This window comes from Medicago truncatula, chromosome 8 (assembly GCF_003473485.1).
Source record: "Medicago truncatula cultivar Jemalong A17 chromosome 8, MtrunA17r5.0-ANR, whole genome shotgun sequence".
Taxonomy (NCBI): Eukaryota; Viridiplantae; Streptophyta; class Magnoliopsida; order Fabales; family Fabaceae; genus Medicago; species Medicago truncatula.
In genome coordinates, this window is record NC_053049.1 from 28,882,834 (window position 1) to 28,897,754 (window position 14,921).

General features: G+C 33.9%; 1 protein-coding gene across 3 annotated transcripts; it reads left to right on the plus strand.

Moving 5' to 3' along the window:
* The first annotated feature begins 7,546 nt into the window (after nt 1–7,546).
* Nucleotides 7,547–14,921, plus strand: LOC11410705 (probable inactive purple acid phosphatase 1). Of its 3 annotated transcripts, none has more exons than XM_024773488.2 (13): nt 7,547–7,849; nt 7,976–8,153; nt 8,232–8,323; nt 8,408–8,474; nt 8,562–8,684; nt 8,787–8,879; nt 9,106–9,235; nt 9,390–9,471; nt 12,043–12,175; nt 12,743–12,948; nt 13,041–13,166; nt 13,637–13,946; nt 14,476–14,921. In XM_024773488.2, the coding sequence occupies exons 2-13, from the start codon at nt 7,983–7,985 to the stop codon at nt 14,779–14,781; spliced, it is 1,839 nt and encodes a 612-aa protein (XP_024629256.1). In that variant the 5' UTR covers nt 7,547–7,849; nt 7,976–7,982; the 3' UTR covers nt 14,782–14,921. The 3 variants fall into 3 exon arrangements, with proteins under 3 accessions (XP_024629256.1, NP_001408184.1, XP_039685182.1); NM_001421255.1 differs by having other exon boundaries at nt 7,638–7,849; nt 7,973–8,153; nt 14,476–14,906; XM_039829248.1 differs by lacking the exon at nt 7,547–7,849 and having other exon boundaries at nt 7,905–8,153.

Consider the following 14,921-nt stretch of genomic DNA (forward strand, 5'->3'; position numbering starts at 1 on the left):
AAATAATATATTTCAACTAAAAAAAGAGAAAAACACTTAATAAATTGATATCTTTCTCTTTCGATTGTAAGGTTTTGGTTTTATACTTTTGGTTGGTGATTTTATCGCCATTAAATAAAAGGTTATTTAATAAGATTTTAATTATCTATGATGCCTATGGATTGATTAATAGATAAATTATTTTAAAGTCGGTTCTTGCATATTCATATATCTAGCATCATACCCTTGCATTCGTATGGACAGGTTGATTTGAAATACATATATAATTAAAATTAATATGATAAAGTTTTTAAAACTCAACTATTTGCTAAAATATTTGCATTATTTCCATTGCAAGTTGATGTGTTCCGAATCTAAGTCCAATTTTTTGCTATGTTCTTTAATCCAGATTGTGCGATTCTCCTCTCCTTCAAAACAACCAAGTAGAGACTCTAAAATATACTAATTGAACTTGAACTTTTTGCACTTTATTTAATATCATATTAGAACAATTATCTTGTACATTGGTGTTTTTCTATGATAAAAGCAGAACTTGAAAAATATTGATGAAATCTTTCAAACACAATTTGATCTATTTGTTCTCTTACTGCTATTATATGGTCAACTTTGCAACTTGTCATCATTTTTTTTTAATTCATCATTAGTCTTCCTAAATGCAAGCATGCATATATCTTCTCTAATTTTTCTTTTGATTTTATTTCTCTCAATTCTTTCTTTCATCGTTTCTTTTTAAGTAGAATTTATGTACATGATCTTGTATAGTTGTATTGACATTTCCAAGTCAATCTCATAGAGCATGCACATTTTCTATCTTTTATAATTACCAAACTTCACACAACTCTATTGCATCCAAGAAATCTGCTGCATAAAGCAAACAACTGCTTTTAATCATGATTAGCATGAATTCCGAAATTTTCTAGACAACTGGGTGAATGTTTGGACCATACTCTATTTCATCAATAATTGATGTCGAAAAAATCATGGTTTAGTTATGTTTGAACCGATGTTTTTAAAATTGACCTGTCATCAAACTCGAAAGTAGTATTGATACAAGGTTTAATGGTCTAACTGTGGTTAGATTGGTAATAATAAGATAACATTTTTCACGATATATTAAGTAAGGAAGCTTCATATATCATTTTCAAAAACTAAAAAGGATTCTTTTTTGAAGTCACAAACAAATGCACTGGTATCACTACTAAAAAAAAGTAAAATAGGGAGGGAAATTAGTGACGGAAAAAATAAAATCTCTCACAAATTCGTTGGTCGCAAAATTTAGTGACGGAATTAGAGAGGGATTTCACGTTTTCCCTCACTAATTTTTGTTTTTTAGTAGTGTAATCCTGAATAAATGGTAATAAAATGAAAAAATTAACCTTCAAAAGAATAAAAACATTAACTTTTTATTGTAATTTTTTCGACGTGGAAGTGGAAAATCAAGACACCATAGAAGAGAAAAACAAACCATGCAGAACTGTGAAAACCCAGCAAATAACCAGTTTCAGTTTTTGTCCCGTTTCCCCAACTAGTGGTACTGTGGATTATTTAGACAAGACGAAAGTCCAGTTTCAATAATAGGTTTGAACATGATTTTAGTCTTAAACTATTGTTGGATAGAAGTGACAAAACATTGTTTTTCCATTTGGTACGACGGTGATTTACAAACATTTGGGACAAGAAGGAGGCGCCCCCAAAACTTAGGAGCGATTCACTGTCAGGAAAAATCTTTCCTTGGCAAAAATTTATTAAATTATACACTAAAGCCTAAAAATATGGACAAGCAACTTGCAAGACTTTTGTCTTATTTGATTTTATATTGCTATAAGAGAAAGTCTTCCTTGATCACATTTCATCCTTCTTTCCATTTCCTTCCACATTGTTGCCTTCTCTTGCCACTGAAATCTCACTGTTTGCACATAATCTCATTCTGTATCTACAAAGTTCTTAACAGTTGCATCATCACTGACCTTCCTACATCATAAGCAATACAACAACATCAACAATTTTTCCATATAATGAAAGATGCAAACTGATTTAACTTACTTGTACAACTTTATGAGTTAAGATCCTCTCCATTTCTTTCATTCGGAAAGATCAAGACACAATGAAGTTTGAAAAAACATATAAATAATTAATAGTGGTGGGACCTACTAAGTGGTAGGACTCACTATATATACTTTTTTATGTCTATCTCTCAAGAGAATCTTTTCCCAACTTTATATCTCTTTAAATGGTTAATTAGGTGCAGAAAGTAAGTTTGATACCATAAGAGCTTAAAGAATATCTTACTATTTTGACATCAGAATATAAATCATTTCTTAATACTGGTTAATGTATTTACACTTTTCGTATGTGGCAAAGGCACCAAAAAAAAAATGAGTGATGGGGATTCCAGGACACACTTTGTACCATCTCAAGAACTATTTATAGGTATTACCCATTTTGAAAATATGTTATCATAAATGAATCAAAAAATTATTAGGGTTTGAGCATATAATTTTTCTGGTCAATACATAAAATATAGACTTGGCAAAAGCCAACAGCTAGCATTTACAAATGATGAAAAATACCACTCATATTTGTATTTCAACTTATGCATAAGGACATGTTAACCAATTTCAAATATGATTTCATCACGCGCAGAAACGTTTAGAATTTTTAGTTTAGAATTGAAGCTCAAGGCAAAATAATTACAATAGATACTTATGAAGCCGCAGGAAGCACTTGTCGGATACCGTTCTTCTTCCACAGTTGGTTTAGAACATTCTAAGGCAATCCTCCTTGATTTCAAAGAAACAAAAAGTATCATGAAGACATAATTGAAGAACACAAGAACCGAAACAAAAAAGAGCAATTTTTTGATTGGTTTCATTGCAACTAAGCAAGTAACTCAATTTTCCTTTTTATGACCAATTTCTCACTGATTAACACACACCGCAAATGATAGGTTTTTTATAGTTGTTTTTTTATTAGTATCATGAATGATGATTATTATAGAAATATAGATTTTAAATCGCATAATCACATCCACACACCCACACCACTGACAACACATGAAACTTGAAGAAAGATTATGTAGAAGATGAAGCTTCGACATCGAATACAAGTGGAACTCAACCAGTAGTGGATCCTGATTATCTTTTGGCTAGAGATAGAGAAAGGAGGACCATTACGGTTCCTAGTAGATATGGTTATGCGGACTTGGTGTGTTTTGCTCTAAATGCGGCTGAAGATATGCAAGACTCGGAGCCTAGAAACTTCAAAGAGGCATTTGAGAGCAAAGAGAGCAAGTATTGGTTAAAGGCGGTGAATGAAGAGATGGATTCATTGGAAAAGAACCAAACTTGGAAACGTGTGAAGCTACCTAAACATCAAAGGGTAGTTGGATGCAAGTGGATCTTCAAGAAAAAGGAAGGTATTCCGGGAGTTGAAGGTCCAAGGTACAAAGCAAGACTTGTGGCCAAGGGTTTCACTCAAGTGGAGGAGATCGACTACAATGAGATATTCTCACCGGTGGTGAAACATTGTTCCATAAGGATACTTATGGCTATTGTGAATCAATTCAATCTTGAGTTGGAACAAATGGATGTGAAGACCGCTTTCTTACAAGGTGACCTTGAAGAGACAATCTACATGGAGCAACCAGAAGGTTTTGTGGAGGACAAGTCTAAGGTATGTCTTTTGAAGAAATCTTTGTATGAGTTGAAGCAAAGCCCTAGGCAATGGTATCGTCGGTTTGATGAATTTCTTTTGAAGACCAGTTTTGTGAGAAGCGGATATGATTCTTGCGTGTATATGTTGAAGAGGGGTGAGAAAGTCATTCTCTACCTTCTTCTATATGTGGATGATATCTTGATGGCAAGCTCTAGCAAGGATGAGATTGTGAAGCTCAAAGAAAAGTTAAATGGTAAATTTGAGATGAAAGATCTTGGTCCGGCAAAGAGAGTTCTTAGAATTGATGTTTTGAGGAATCGTGACAAAGGTGAACTTTTCTTATCTCAATTTAGTTATTTGAAGAAGGTGGTTGAGCGTTTTAGAATGTCTAACTCTAAAACCGTGAGCACTCCCTTGGGGCACCACACAAAGTTATCCATAAAACAATGTCCTCAATCCAAGGATGAGAAGCAATTTATGGAAGGTACTCCCTATGTAAGTGGGGTTGGAAGCATCATGTATGGAATGGTTTGTAGTAGACCGGACTTAGCTTATGCGGTTAGCATTGTGATCGGTTTATGGCAAATTCGGGTATTGTGCATTGGCAAGCTTTGAAGTGGGTGTTGAGGTATTTGAATGGATCTTTGAAGAGCGGTTTGAAGTACACAAGAGCAGCTCAAGAGGAAGACGCTTTGGAGGGGTATGTTGATGCGGACTATACGGGCAATGTGGACACAAGAAAATCTCTATCGGGTTTTGTGTTTACTCTATATGGCACGACTATTAGTTGGAAGGCTAATCAACAATCCGTGGTGGCATTATCAACATCTCAAGGGGAATATATTTCCCTTGGTTGAAGGGTATGATTGGTGAGTTAGGAATTACTCAAGAATGTGTGAAGATACATTGTGATAGTCAAAGTGTCATTCACTTGGCGAATCATCAAATGTATCATGAGAGGACAAAGCACATTGACATTCGCTTGCACTTTGTTAGAGACATGATTGAATCAAAAGTAATTGTGGTGGAAAAAGTGGCATCGAAAGAGAATCTGGCGGATGTGTTTACCAAGTCATTGCCTAGATCAAGGTTCAAGTATTGCTTGGACTTGATCAAGTTTGTTGAAGAGTAATCCCCTTTTGGAGAGAGCAGCAAGGTGGTTGATGGTTAAATTTACATCACCACCAATTTAGAGTCAAGGTGGAGAAATGTTATAAATTGACTCAAGAATTGGATGTTGAAGCGCTGAGAAATCGTGGCACGTTTGCAGGGCAACGTGGCACGATTGGATGGTTCAGATTTTGGGTTTATAGCTGGAAAATTCGTGGCACGATTCAGGATGAACGTGACACGATAGAAGCTGAACGCGGCACGATCCAGGAGGAACGTGGCACGATGTGGACGGATAAGGTATAGTACTGTACTATACCTGCTCCATCGTGGCACGATGGACACGAAACGTGGCACGATGCTGCGTATTTCTGAACACTATTTAAGGCTTCTTTCTTCATCTTTTGTGAGTAGCTTTGAGAGAGAAACCTAGGAATACAAAGGAGGTAACTTTAGGGTTGAGTGTCTTTGTAGTGAGGTTCTCTTGAGGGTTGGGAAACATTGTAAACACCTTGGGTAGTGAGATTTCACCATTGGAAGGATCAAAAAGCTTCCTTTTGTGTTTTCTCTTATGATTCATATTGTGAGAGTGAGTGACACAAAATGGGTAGAAATTAGGTCTTGTTCTTGTGCAAGCTTGTAAGCTAATTTCCTATAACTCTTTTGTAACACTTTCATCATAGTGGATTGGAGAGCTGCTCTCTCCCCCAGATTAGGTCATATTGGACCGAACTGGGTCAACAATCTTGGTGTGTTTGTTCCTCGTTTTCATTGCTTATCTTTATTGCTTTGATTATGCTTGTGGTGTTGCTCTACACTTAGATTTAGGTCTGTTTTTGTTGTTATTGCTTGGAGACACATTATCTATTGATTACCACTTCCTTTTGCTCCACACATCTTTGTTATTCATTGGTGTGGTTTTGTCCGAATTCACAATAATATACATATTACATTTTAGTTTTTAAGTGGTCGAGTCATTAGTTGACTCAAATTTTTAAATACCAATAAAAATTGAATCTTACGACCAAGTCATCTGACCGAGTTATTCTATTTGATTCGGTTCAACCAGTGACTCAGTGGTTCAACCATTAACTCAATGACACAGTACCCCTATCGAGTCGATGACCAAGCCGAGTTTTAAAATTATGAATACATGTCGTTTTCATGTTACTTTTTATTTTCTTTTAGGTTTTTGTTTTTCCATTTTGTGCTAGCCCATAGAATTGTGATGCTTTCACGTAGTATGATGCTTTTACAAAGATAAAAGCTGATGGAGTTGTAAGGTAACCCGTCTAGGAGAAACAATGAATAAGAGTAAACTTAATTATTGATACAAAATGTAATAATTTTCTCTGTGAAAAGAAGAGAAGACAAGGTATATACTTCTTTTTCAATTCAACTCTTCTTTCCATTTTATTTCTTTTTCTTTTTTAATTTAAGAGTAAATACATGGTAAGGTATTTGTTTTTTAAAACACTTTAGTTCTAATTGTGCCTAATATTTTAGTGGAGCTCATTTACGACTTGTGTTTAATTGTTTGGTTAAAAAATAAAAGCATTTATATGTACAAGATCATTATCGAGTTGATTGGATTTAGGTTTGACATAAAAAAACCGTTGGTCTTTTACCCAACCCAAACCAACTAAATTTGATATAACAAGTTTGGCTAAAACTAAACCGCGTGTTTACACCCCTAGTCTTTTTCTATAAACCAAAAGTTAAAAAACAATTTTTTTAATCCTATATATAAAACTTTCATGAGGAATGTTAGAAACAGTGTTTTAAAATTCAGACCGGTGATTGATCCTACCATTCTACCAAGTCACTAGGTCACTGAATTGTTGATCGGACCAATGAGTCACTGGTCGGACCGCATGACTATTAGCCCATTCTATATAAAATAAATCATGACTTAAACTTCATAATTATAAAATTAATAAAAATATTTCTATAAAAATATTAATAAAAAGTCATATATTAAAAAATTAACAAGAAATATAAAATTAACAATATTTGATCAATATATTCCTCAAAAAGTAAAACTATATTTTATAAATATATTTTAGATAAATATATAAAAAAAGAAAGAAATAGTTTACTTTACATTTAAAGAAAAAGATAGTTGATGGTTAAGGGAAAAAAAGAAAAAAAAAAGTTTGCTTGAGCATTTGAAAGAAAGAAAAAAAACATTGTTAAAGAGAAAGAAAAAAAAGAGGGGAAAAATATATAGATATTAGTTTATTAATTTGTAATTTCGTTTTTGTTGATGAAAGGATTAAATATATAGCTTAGAATTAGAATGTATTATTAAATCAAGAGATCTTGAAAGGATTAAATATATAACTTAGAATGTATTATTAACAATTAAGTGATCTTGGTTGAGTGGTTACCGGTAAGGGAAGAGGATAGACATATATTGATCTCAAGTTTGATTCCTTCTATAAGCGAAATTTGGTATTTTTTTATGAAATTTCTTTCAAGCATTAAACCTGTTTGGTCTAATACCTGTTTGATCTATCCATGTCACATCGGGTTTCGATGGTTTGATTGCATATATGATCATGTAATCAAACCAAATTATACACCCCTTTGATTTCTGGTTTGACCGATTCGACCAATCAATCCTGTTCAGATTTTAAAATACATTTTTAAAATTCTCTTGTAACACATCCCTTTTTTTTTTTTACAAAAGAATATCCACGTGTTCTTGTTTGGTGAAATCATTGAGTCAATAAAAAAGTGAAATCTTAATCCATCCATACATCGTGGCATATCTTGGGGGTGACAGCATGTTGCAAAGGCTATTTTTAGGGAAAGTGGGTGTAGCCGAGAGAGAATGATCCTCAACATATTCTTTCCAAAATCGCATTCATCATCATCTCTCAAATTTGAATATACTTCCCTTACTTTATTTACGTTGCTAATCGAATTGAGTTGACATATTTTATTATTTAATAATGATTAATTAATTAATTAAGCTGTCTGTCTGTCTGTCGTCGCTTTTCTTCTACTACTCCAAGCAAGCAAGCAAAGCTGTCTGCCACTGCACGTTGTTTCATTCAAGTTGCATTCATTTCTATCTCAGGTTCATTTTCAATTTTCTATTTCAAATTCATGATATCATTCTATAATAATATTGTTTGAATCTCACTTTAATCTTTCATTTTGTTCATTATTATCATTACATTCCATTGCAACTGCATTGAAGAAGAAGAAGAATGCTGCTGTTATTTACTAGTTTGTTCGTTTTAGCAATCTTTTTTCACCAAGAAGCGGTGGTGTCTGAAGATTTGCATCAACCACTCTCAAAAGTTGCTATTCATAATACCCTTTTTGCTCTTCATCCAGATGCTTCTATCAAAGCCACTCCTAATCTACTTGGCTTCAAGGTATCATGGATGGATATTTGCCATGTCATGTCACTTATTATTCACTAAATGAATTTCAATGTTATTATTATATTATAGGGACAAAATACAGAATGGGTCACACTCAAATATAATAATCCAAATCCATCAATACATGACTGGATTGGGGTCTTCTCTCCTGCAAACTTCAGGTACATCTTCAATATCTTACTCTATATTTCGAACATCTTCTACTTGAATTAATTCGGACTTTTTCAATGTTTCAAAATTTCCAGTTCTTCTATTTGCCCTGCTCAAAACAGACTTGTCAATCCTCCATTATTGTGTTCTGCGCCTATTAAGGTTCGTGTGTGTGCCACAATATCCATAGATAAAAAAGACTTTAAAAGTTTAACACTAAATCATCCCCTTTTCTGTTTCTTATTTCAGTTTCAGTATGCCAATTTCTCCAGTCAAAGTTACAAGAACACAGGGAAAGGTTCCTTGAAGCTTCAGTTGATTAATCAGCGATCTGATTTCTCATTTGCTCTCTTCACCGGTGGATTAACAAATGTACTTTCATATAAACTCTACACTCTAATTTCATTGTTTAAACATACATTATTGACCAATATCTTTGTGGGAACTTCATTTTTCTCAAATTATTTTTGACAGCCAAAACTCGTTGCTGTGTCAAATAAAGTATCATTCATCAATCCAAATGCTCCAGTATATCCTAGATTAGCACAAGGCAAATCATGGGATGAAGTAAGTTTAGGATCCCTTTATATTTGTAATGTCGAATCTGCATTTTCATTTTTCAGCTCGGGTTGTCATTCCTGTAGCATTTCAGTGCAAAAGATGTTTCTTCTCATCCCAGCTTGAAATCTTTCTTTTGAATGATATTCGTCAGTAAATGCACATATAAATATGTGTGTGTGAATAAAGAATATATGGGATTATAAAAAAAAAAAATTATTACAATATGTAACAGATTACTGTAACATGGACAAGCGGATATGGGATCAGTGATGCTGAGCCTTTTGTTGAATGGGGCCGAAAAGAAGGGAAACTTGTGCAATCTCCTGCGGGGACATTGACCTTTGATCGCAACACCATGTGTGGTATGCAAATTTTTTTGTGGTAATAATATTGATTATTGATGATGTTGAAATTTGTAAAATATGTAATCGGAAATTTCATTCACATAGAGGAAAGAGTGCAATTGACAACATTATGAATCTTATTCATTAATCATCTATACGTACATATATATAGGTGCACCAGCAAGGACTGTTGGATGGCGTGACCCAGGATACATACACACTAGTTTTCTGAAGGAGTTGTGGCCGAATAAAGAGTATGTTTTAATATTCCTTTTTTTTTTTTAATCAAACCCAATAAATTGAATATTACTTTTTACAACATAAATTTCAGCATAAACATATACTGGAATAATTACTGAAGGCCACTGGATTGTAATGAATTGAAGAGAGAAAATTGACTGAATATCATTTAAGAATTGATTGATTTTGTACAAAGACATCGAAAGTTTATACACTAATGCACATAAATTCTATTAAGTGTTATCCTAAACTTAAGGACAGGTAAACTATTTTATTAACCAAATATATGAAAAGCAGTGCCAAAAAAGAGCTTATAGTACCCTTAGGTCGATCTTCTATCAACGTTAGATCTTGCATAATCTGTATTTGTAGTTCTCCCCTTCTCTTGAATAACAGACCTCGTTTACTAGTAGTTTTCAAGTAGTACTGAAAAATTCTTTCCATAACTTGTGACAGTGCTTTTATGGGCCGTGCAGAACTCTTTGGCCACATTAACTGCATATGCTATGTTATTTTTTTAATTTTTTTTTTTTTTTTTTATGTTTTCGAGGTATAGTGACTTTCTTACAAGTCTTAATATTTGTCCTTCTCCACAATGAGCTCTCTACAACCCAATTTACCAATTTCTTTAACAGTTGAAGAAAAACTTTCCTTTGGGAGATAAGGATACCTTGTCTAGAGTAGGCATTGTACATCCCAAGAAATTACCTCAATTTTTATGAGCTTTCATTCCAAAACGAGCCTAATTTATTTTCAAGACCTTTTTCTCAACATCATCAGTAGACACGATGACACCATCCATACGGACAAAAAGAACAGTGAATTCACCTTCTTGTGAATGTTCTAGGAATCACATAATGTTGCTTTTGCTCTATCTAAATACCAATGACACCATAGTCCTAGTGAACCATTCAAACCAAGCACAGGAAGAGTGCTTCAATTCACGTAAAACCCTTTTCAACTTGCACAATTAATTCCTCCCATTACTAGTGTCACATTTTGGTGGAATGAAGATGGAGATTTATTTCTTTATGATACCTACATGCTTGTTCATGAACATTTCCCTTTTCTTTGAGAAACTTTGATAGGTTTTTTTTATTGACCGACTCCTTATCGTGTAAAGATTAAATCCACCATCATGCATTTTGATTTCTCTGCTTCCAGGTAACCACCATTCTGGAGCTTCTACCCACAATGTATTGTAGCAAATCATATTAGCTTTGTCTCTCCTTGTATTTTATTTTCCTCAAAATTCTGTTATGCATTGATCCTTCCAAGTAACCACCAATAGACCTTCCTTCCATCAAATTTTGGAATCAGTTTTGCAGACACTTTTTTATGCTGACATGACCCTGTACAGCTCCAAGATTAGAGCTCTGATATCAATCGTCGGGATCTGGCTCATTAAGAATGTGCTTTAAATTTAATGTAGAGAAATAGTGTGCAGAAAGTATTCAAGTTCCTTTGATATTCGACAGATCTAATACAAACCCAAGTCCCAATTATGATTCTCACCGAATGCCCAACTCTTCCTCTCAAGTCCTATACCTACTTATAAACAACACACCTTATTTATTTTTTCTAACCATCTCATCTTAATCTTGTGGCTAAGTCTCTTATCTTACATACCTATCATGATACAACATTAATCCATCTTACTTGCGCCTTTGTGGTCTTCTACTCATATGAACTGACAATCTTAACTTAAGCGAGTATGACCATCTATTCCTGAATAGGGGTTACTCCAACTTTTTTTCTATTGAACTCATGTCTAATATTTTCTTTTCTTGTTTGTATACCGATCCACTGAAATACTTATACATGTTGGCATTATACAACCCAACATTCAGAAAAGTTCATTTAGAGCTTGAGGGCACCTTTCAAACATAGATATTCTACACATGACCAAAGTAAAATCAGTTTATTTTCATGAATACATGTAGGACATAACAGTAGATGTAAAAATTGACTGACAGGAATTTTTTTGACTGCAAAGTTCCAACAGAGTAACGGGTGCAATTCCAGGGTATCAGAACGTAGAAGTCGTAAATAAAACTACATGCTAAAAGATAACTTTGTTGAATCAAAACAAGAATATTGTTTCTGAAACTTTGACGTTTGGAATTCCTTCTAATTGATAGAAACAATAGCTGAATAGTAAATGTTAATGAATGTGAACCCTCTAGCCATCTAAGCAAGTAGAAGTGGTAAACAAAACTACATGTTGATGGGTAACTGAAGAGTGAAAAAATAAATTTTATTGTTCAAATTTTGATATTTGCAATATCTTATAATTGGCTGTTGTGTAAGCAGGACGGCTTAACAAAGTGAAATTTTCATAGAGATCACCACCACTATCAATGAATCAAGCGATTTGTACACAGTTTAATTAAAAAAGTTTGACAACAAGTGCACACCTTTTCTGCATCATGCCTTGTATATAAGAAACCAAGCACCATATTACTTTGTACTTACGGTTCAAATAATGACCTGTGATTGGTGACAATAAGGAACACATTGATATTTCATGAGCAGCAGTTCACTTTACATGATCCCTCATCTTGCAATTTTGTTTTTAATTGCAGGTACACATACAAGCTGGGACATAGATTAGTTAATGGTACAACAATTTGGAGTCAAGAGTATCAGTTTAAATCATCTCCTTATCCTGGTCAAAATTCTGTACAACATGTGGTCATATTTGGTGATATGGGAAAGGTAACATTCTTTCTTTTTTCTCAGGGAGGATCAAACTCTAACCATGTCTGTAACACTGAAAATACATTTTGTAGAAACATATATACATATATGCATAAGCTTCATTTGGCCTCCCAAGGTTACTCCCGTTATATTTATTCTCTTCTCTTGGGTCTTTATATTTGGGTCTTGTTTTGATAAGCAGCTTAGTTAAGCGCTTATAGCATAAAGTTCTATCATTTAAGTGACAATCTGTAAGATATTTTTATAATTAAAGATAAAATAATGTCGAACTGTTTCCGTACAAGATATAAGATGTTTTCAAAAACTGTCCTGGAGAGCTTATGGAAATAAAGCTAAAAACAGCTTCTGGACATGTCATGAGCTGTTTCCATAAGCTCTCCCAAGCAGTCTCAGAAGTGCTTATGTCAGTTGATAAACTTAACTAAGCCAATCCAAATAGACCCTAGTTATGAATGTAATATATTTTCATTGTCAATACATCATACCCAGAAAACATGTCATTGTTCTTGTTTATGATTTAAATTAATGGCATCTCAACTACTCTTTTTATTTTCGGATGCATAGGCAGAAGCTGATGGCTCCAATGAGTATAATAATTTCCAGCCTGGGTCACTCAATACTACAAATCAGATTATTCAAGACTTGAAGGACATAGACATCGTCTTCCACATTGGTGATTTATGCTATGCTAATGGATACCTTTCACAATGGGACCAGTTTACTGCACAGATTGAGCCAATTGCATCAAAAGTTCCATATATGACAGCAAGGTCTTTCATGTTACACATTTGCTGATTTTTGCATGTTTACAATTTCTCCCCATTCTCTTAATTTTTTTTGGCTTTATGTTATGTGCTTTTAGTGGCAATCATGAACGTGACTGGCCAGGAAGTGGATCATTTTATGGAACCTTGGATTCAGGAGGTGAATGTGGTGTATTGGCTCAAACCATGTTTTATGTTCCTGCCGAGAACCGTGAAAAATTCTGGTACAATATGTCTAAAATTTTAACCTTGTTTATTAAATTCACTTTTGTAACTTTCCTGTGGATGAAAGCATGTATCTACTTTATTTGCTCAAACATCAAATTTACATAACCTAATTACAATTTTCTTAAACATCAACTCTTTGGCTTATTTTAAAACAAGGAATGATAAGATTTTTAATGATTCTATTCTGAAAGTGGGCGACGTGGTTGAAGACATCAAACGAGTGTCTTGGGGGTGGTTTTGGGGGAGGTATTTGCGATATCCTTGCCTTTTTTATGAATGGTATTCTTTTCCTATTCTTTGTTTGGATAGATGAGTCCTGGGTGTTTTTCTGGTTTTGTTTGTTCTTTTAGGTATGAGTACTCCTTTGTACGTAATTTCTTAGCTGGAATTTAGTACTACTTGTACTTATTTCTATCCTTTTTCGTTAAAATTCGTTTCGCTGTTAAAAAAAACATTACTTTGTCAGGTACTCTGTTGACTATGGTATGTTCAGATTCTGCATAGCTCACACAGAACTTGATTGGAGAAAAGGAACAGAACAGTACGAGTTCATCGAAAAGTGCCTAGCATCCGTTGACAGACAAAAACAGCCATGGTTGATATTCCTTGCACATAGGGTACTTGGTTATTCTTCTGCCGATTTCTATGTTGCAGAAGGCTCGTTTGAAGAACCAATGGGACGAGAGGACCTTCAAAGCCTCTGGCAAAAGTATAAGGTCGACATAGCCATGTATGGACATGTCCATAACTATGAAAGATCATGCCCCATCTATCAGGTATTTCTCTAATTTCAAGGATGGACAGATTTGTTTGTGTTCCTTCACTTCCATGTAATTGGCTCTAACTTACATGTTATGGCATAGCCTTTCATCTTTTGGGAGTACGATTCTTCTAATCCTTCTCTTGTTGGTCATTTTTTGACAATTAATTTGCTCATCAAAGATATATTGTGGATTTGAAGTAGTTAAATTAGAGTGAATCATCGATTTATTCTGTTACAGACATTCTATTCCTTGAAATTTACAGAATTTCAAAATGATCCTGGAAATTATCAATTCTTGATTACATTAGTTCTTTTAGGTCAGTCAATTTAGTCCATGAAAATGTTCCAAAGGGGCTAATGTGGTTAGAATTTCTACTTTTAAAAATTATTTTGAAATTTCGTTCATTTCAGAGACCAAATTGTACGACTCATACAACTTGACAGACTAACTTAATGATTCGCTCGTCTTTACTTCATTGTTTGCTTTTCTCATTTGAGTATTTGACATAGAAAGTAACTATCATTATCTCTTTGTCCTTCAGAATATATGCACTGATAAAGAGAAGCACAATTACAAGGGCTCCTTGAATGGGACAATACATGTAGTGGTTGGGGGAGGAGGAGCAGCCCTAGCTGACTTTGCCCCCATAAATACGACATGGAGTCTCTTCAAAGACCATGATTTTGGATTTGTGAAACTAACAGCATTTGACCATTCAAACTTGTTGTTAGAGTACAAGAAGAGTAGTGATGGACAAGTTTACGACTCTTTTAAGATATCAAGGGATTATAGGGACATCTTGGCTTGCACTGTTGATAGTTGTCAAAGTACAACATTAGCATCTTGATCTTAGAGCAAAAAAATTTGTTGATTTGGTTTCCGTTTTTTTTTATTTTGTTGAATAAAATGATTCATGTGATTTAAACAGTGAACATTTTAGTTATAATAAGAGAATATATAGAATGGTTTTACTCTGGCTCTGTGCAA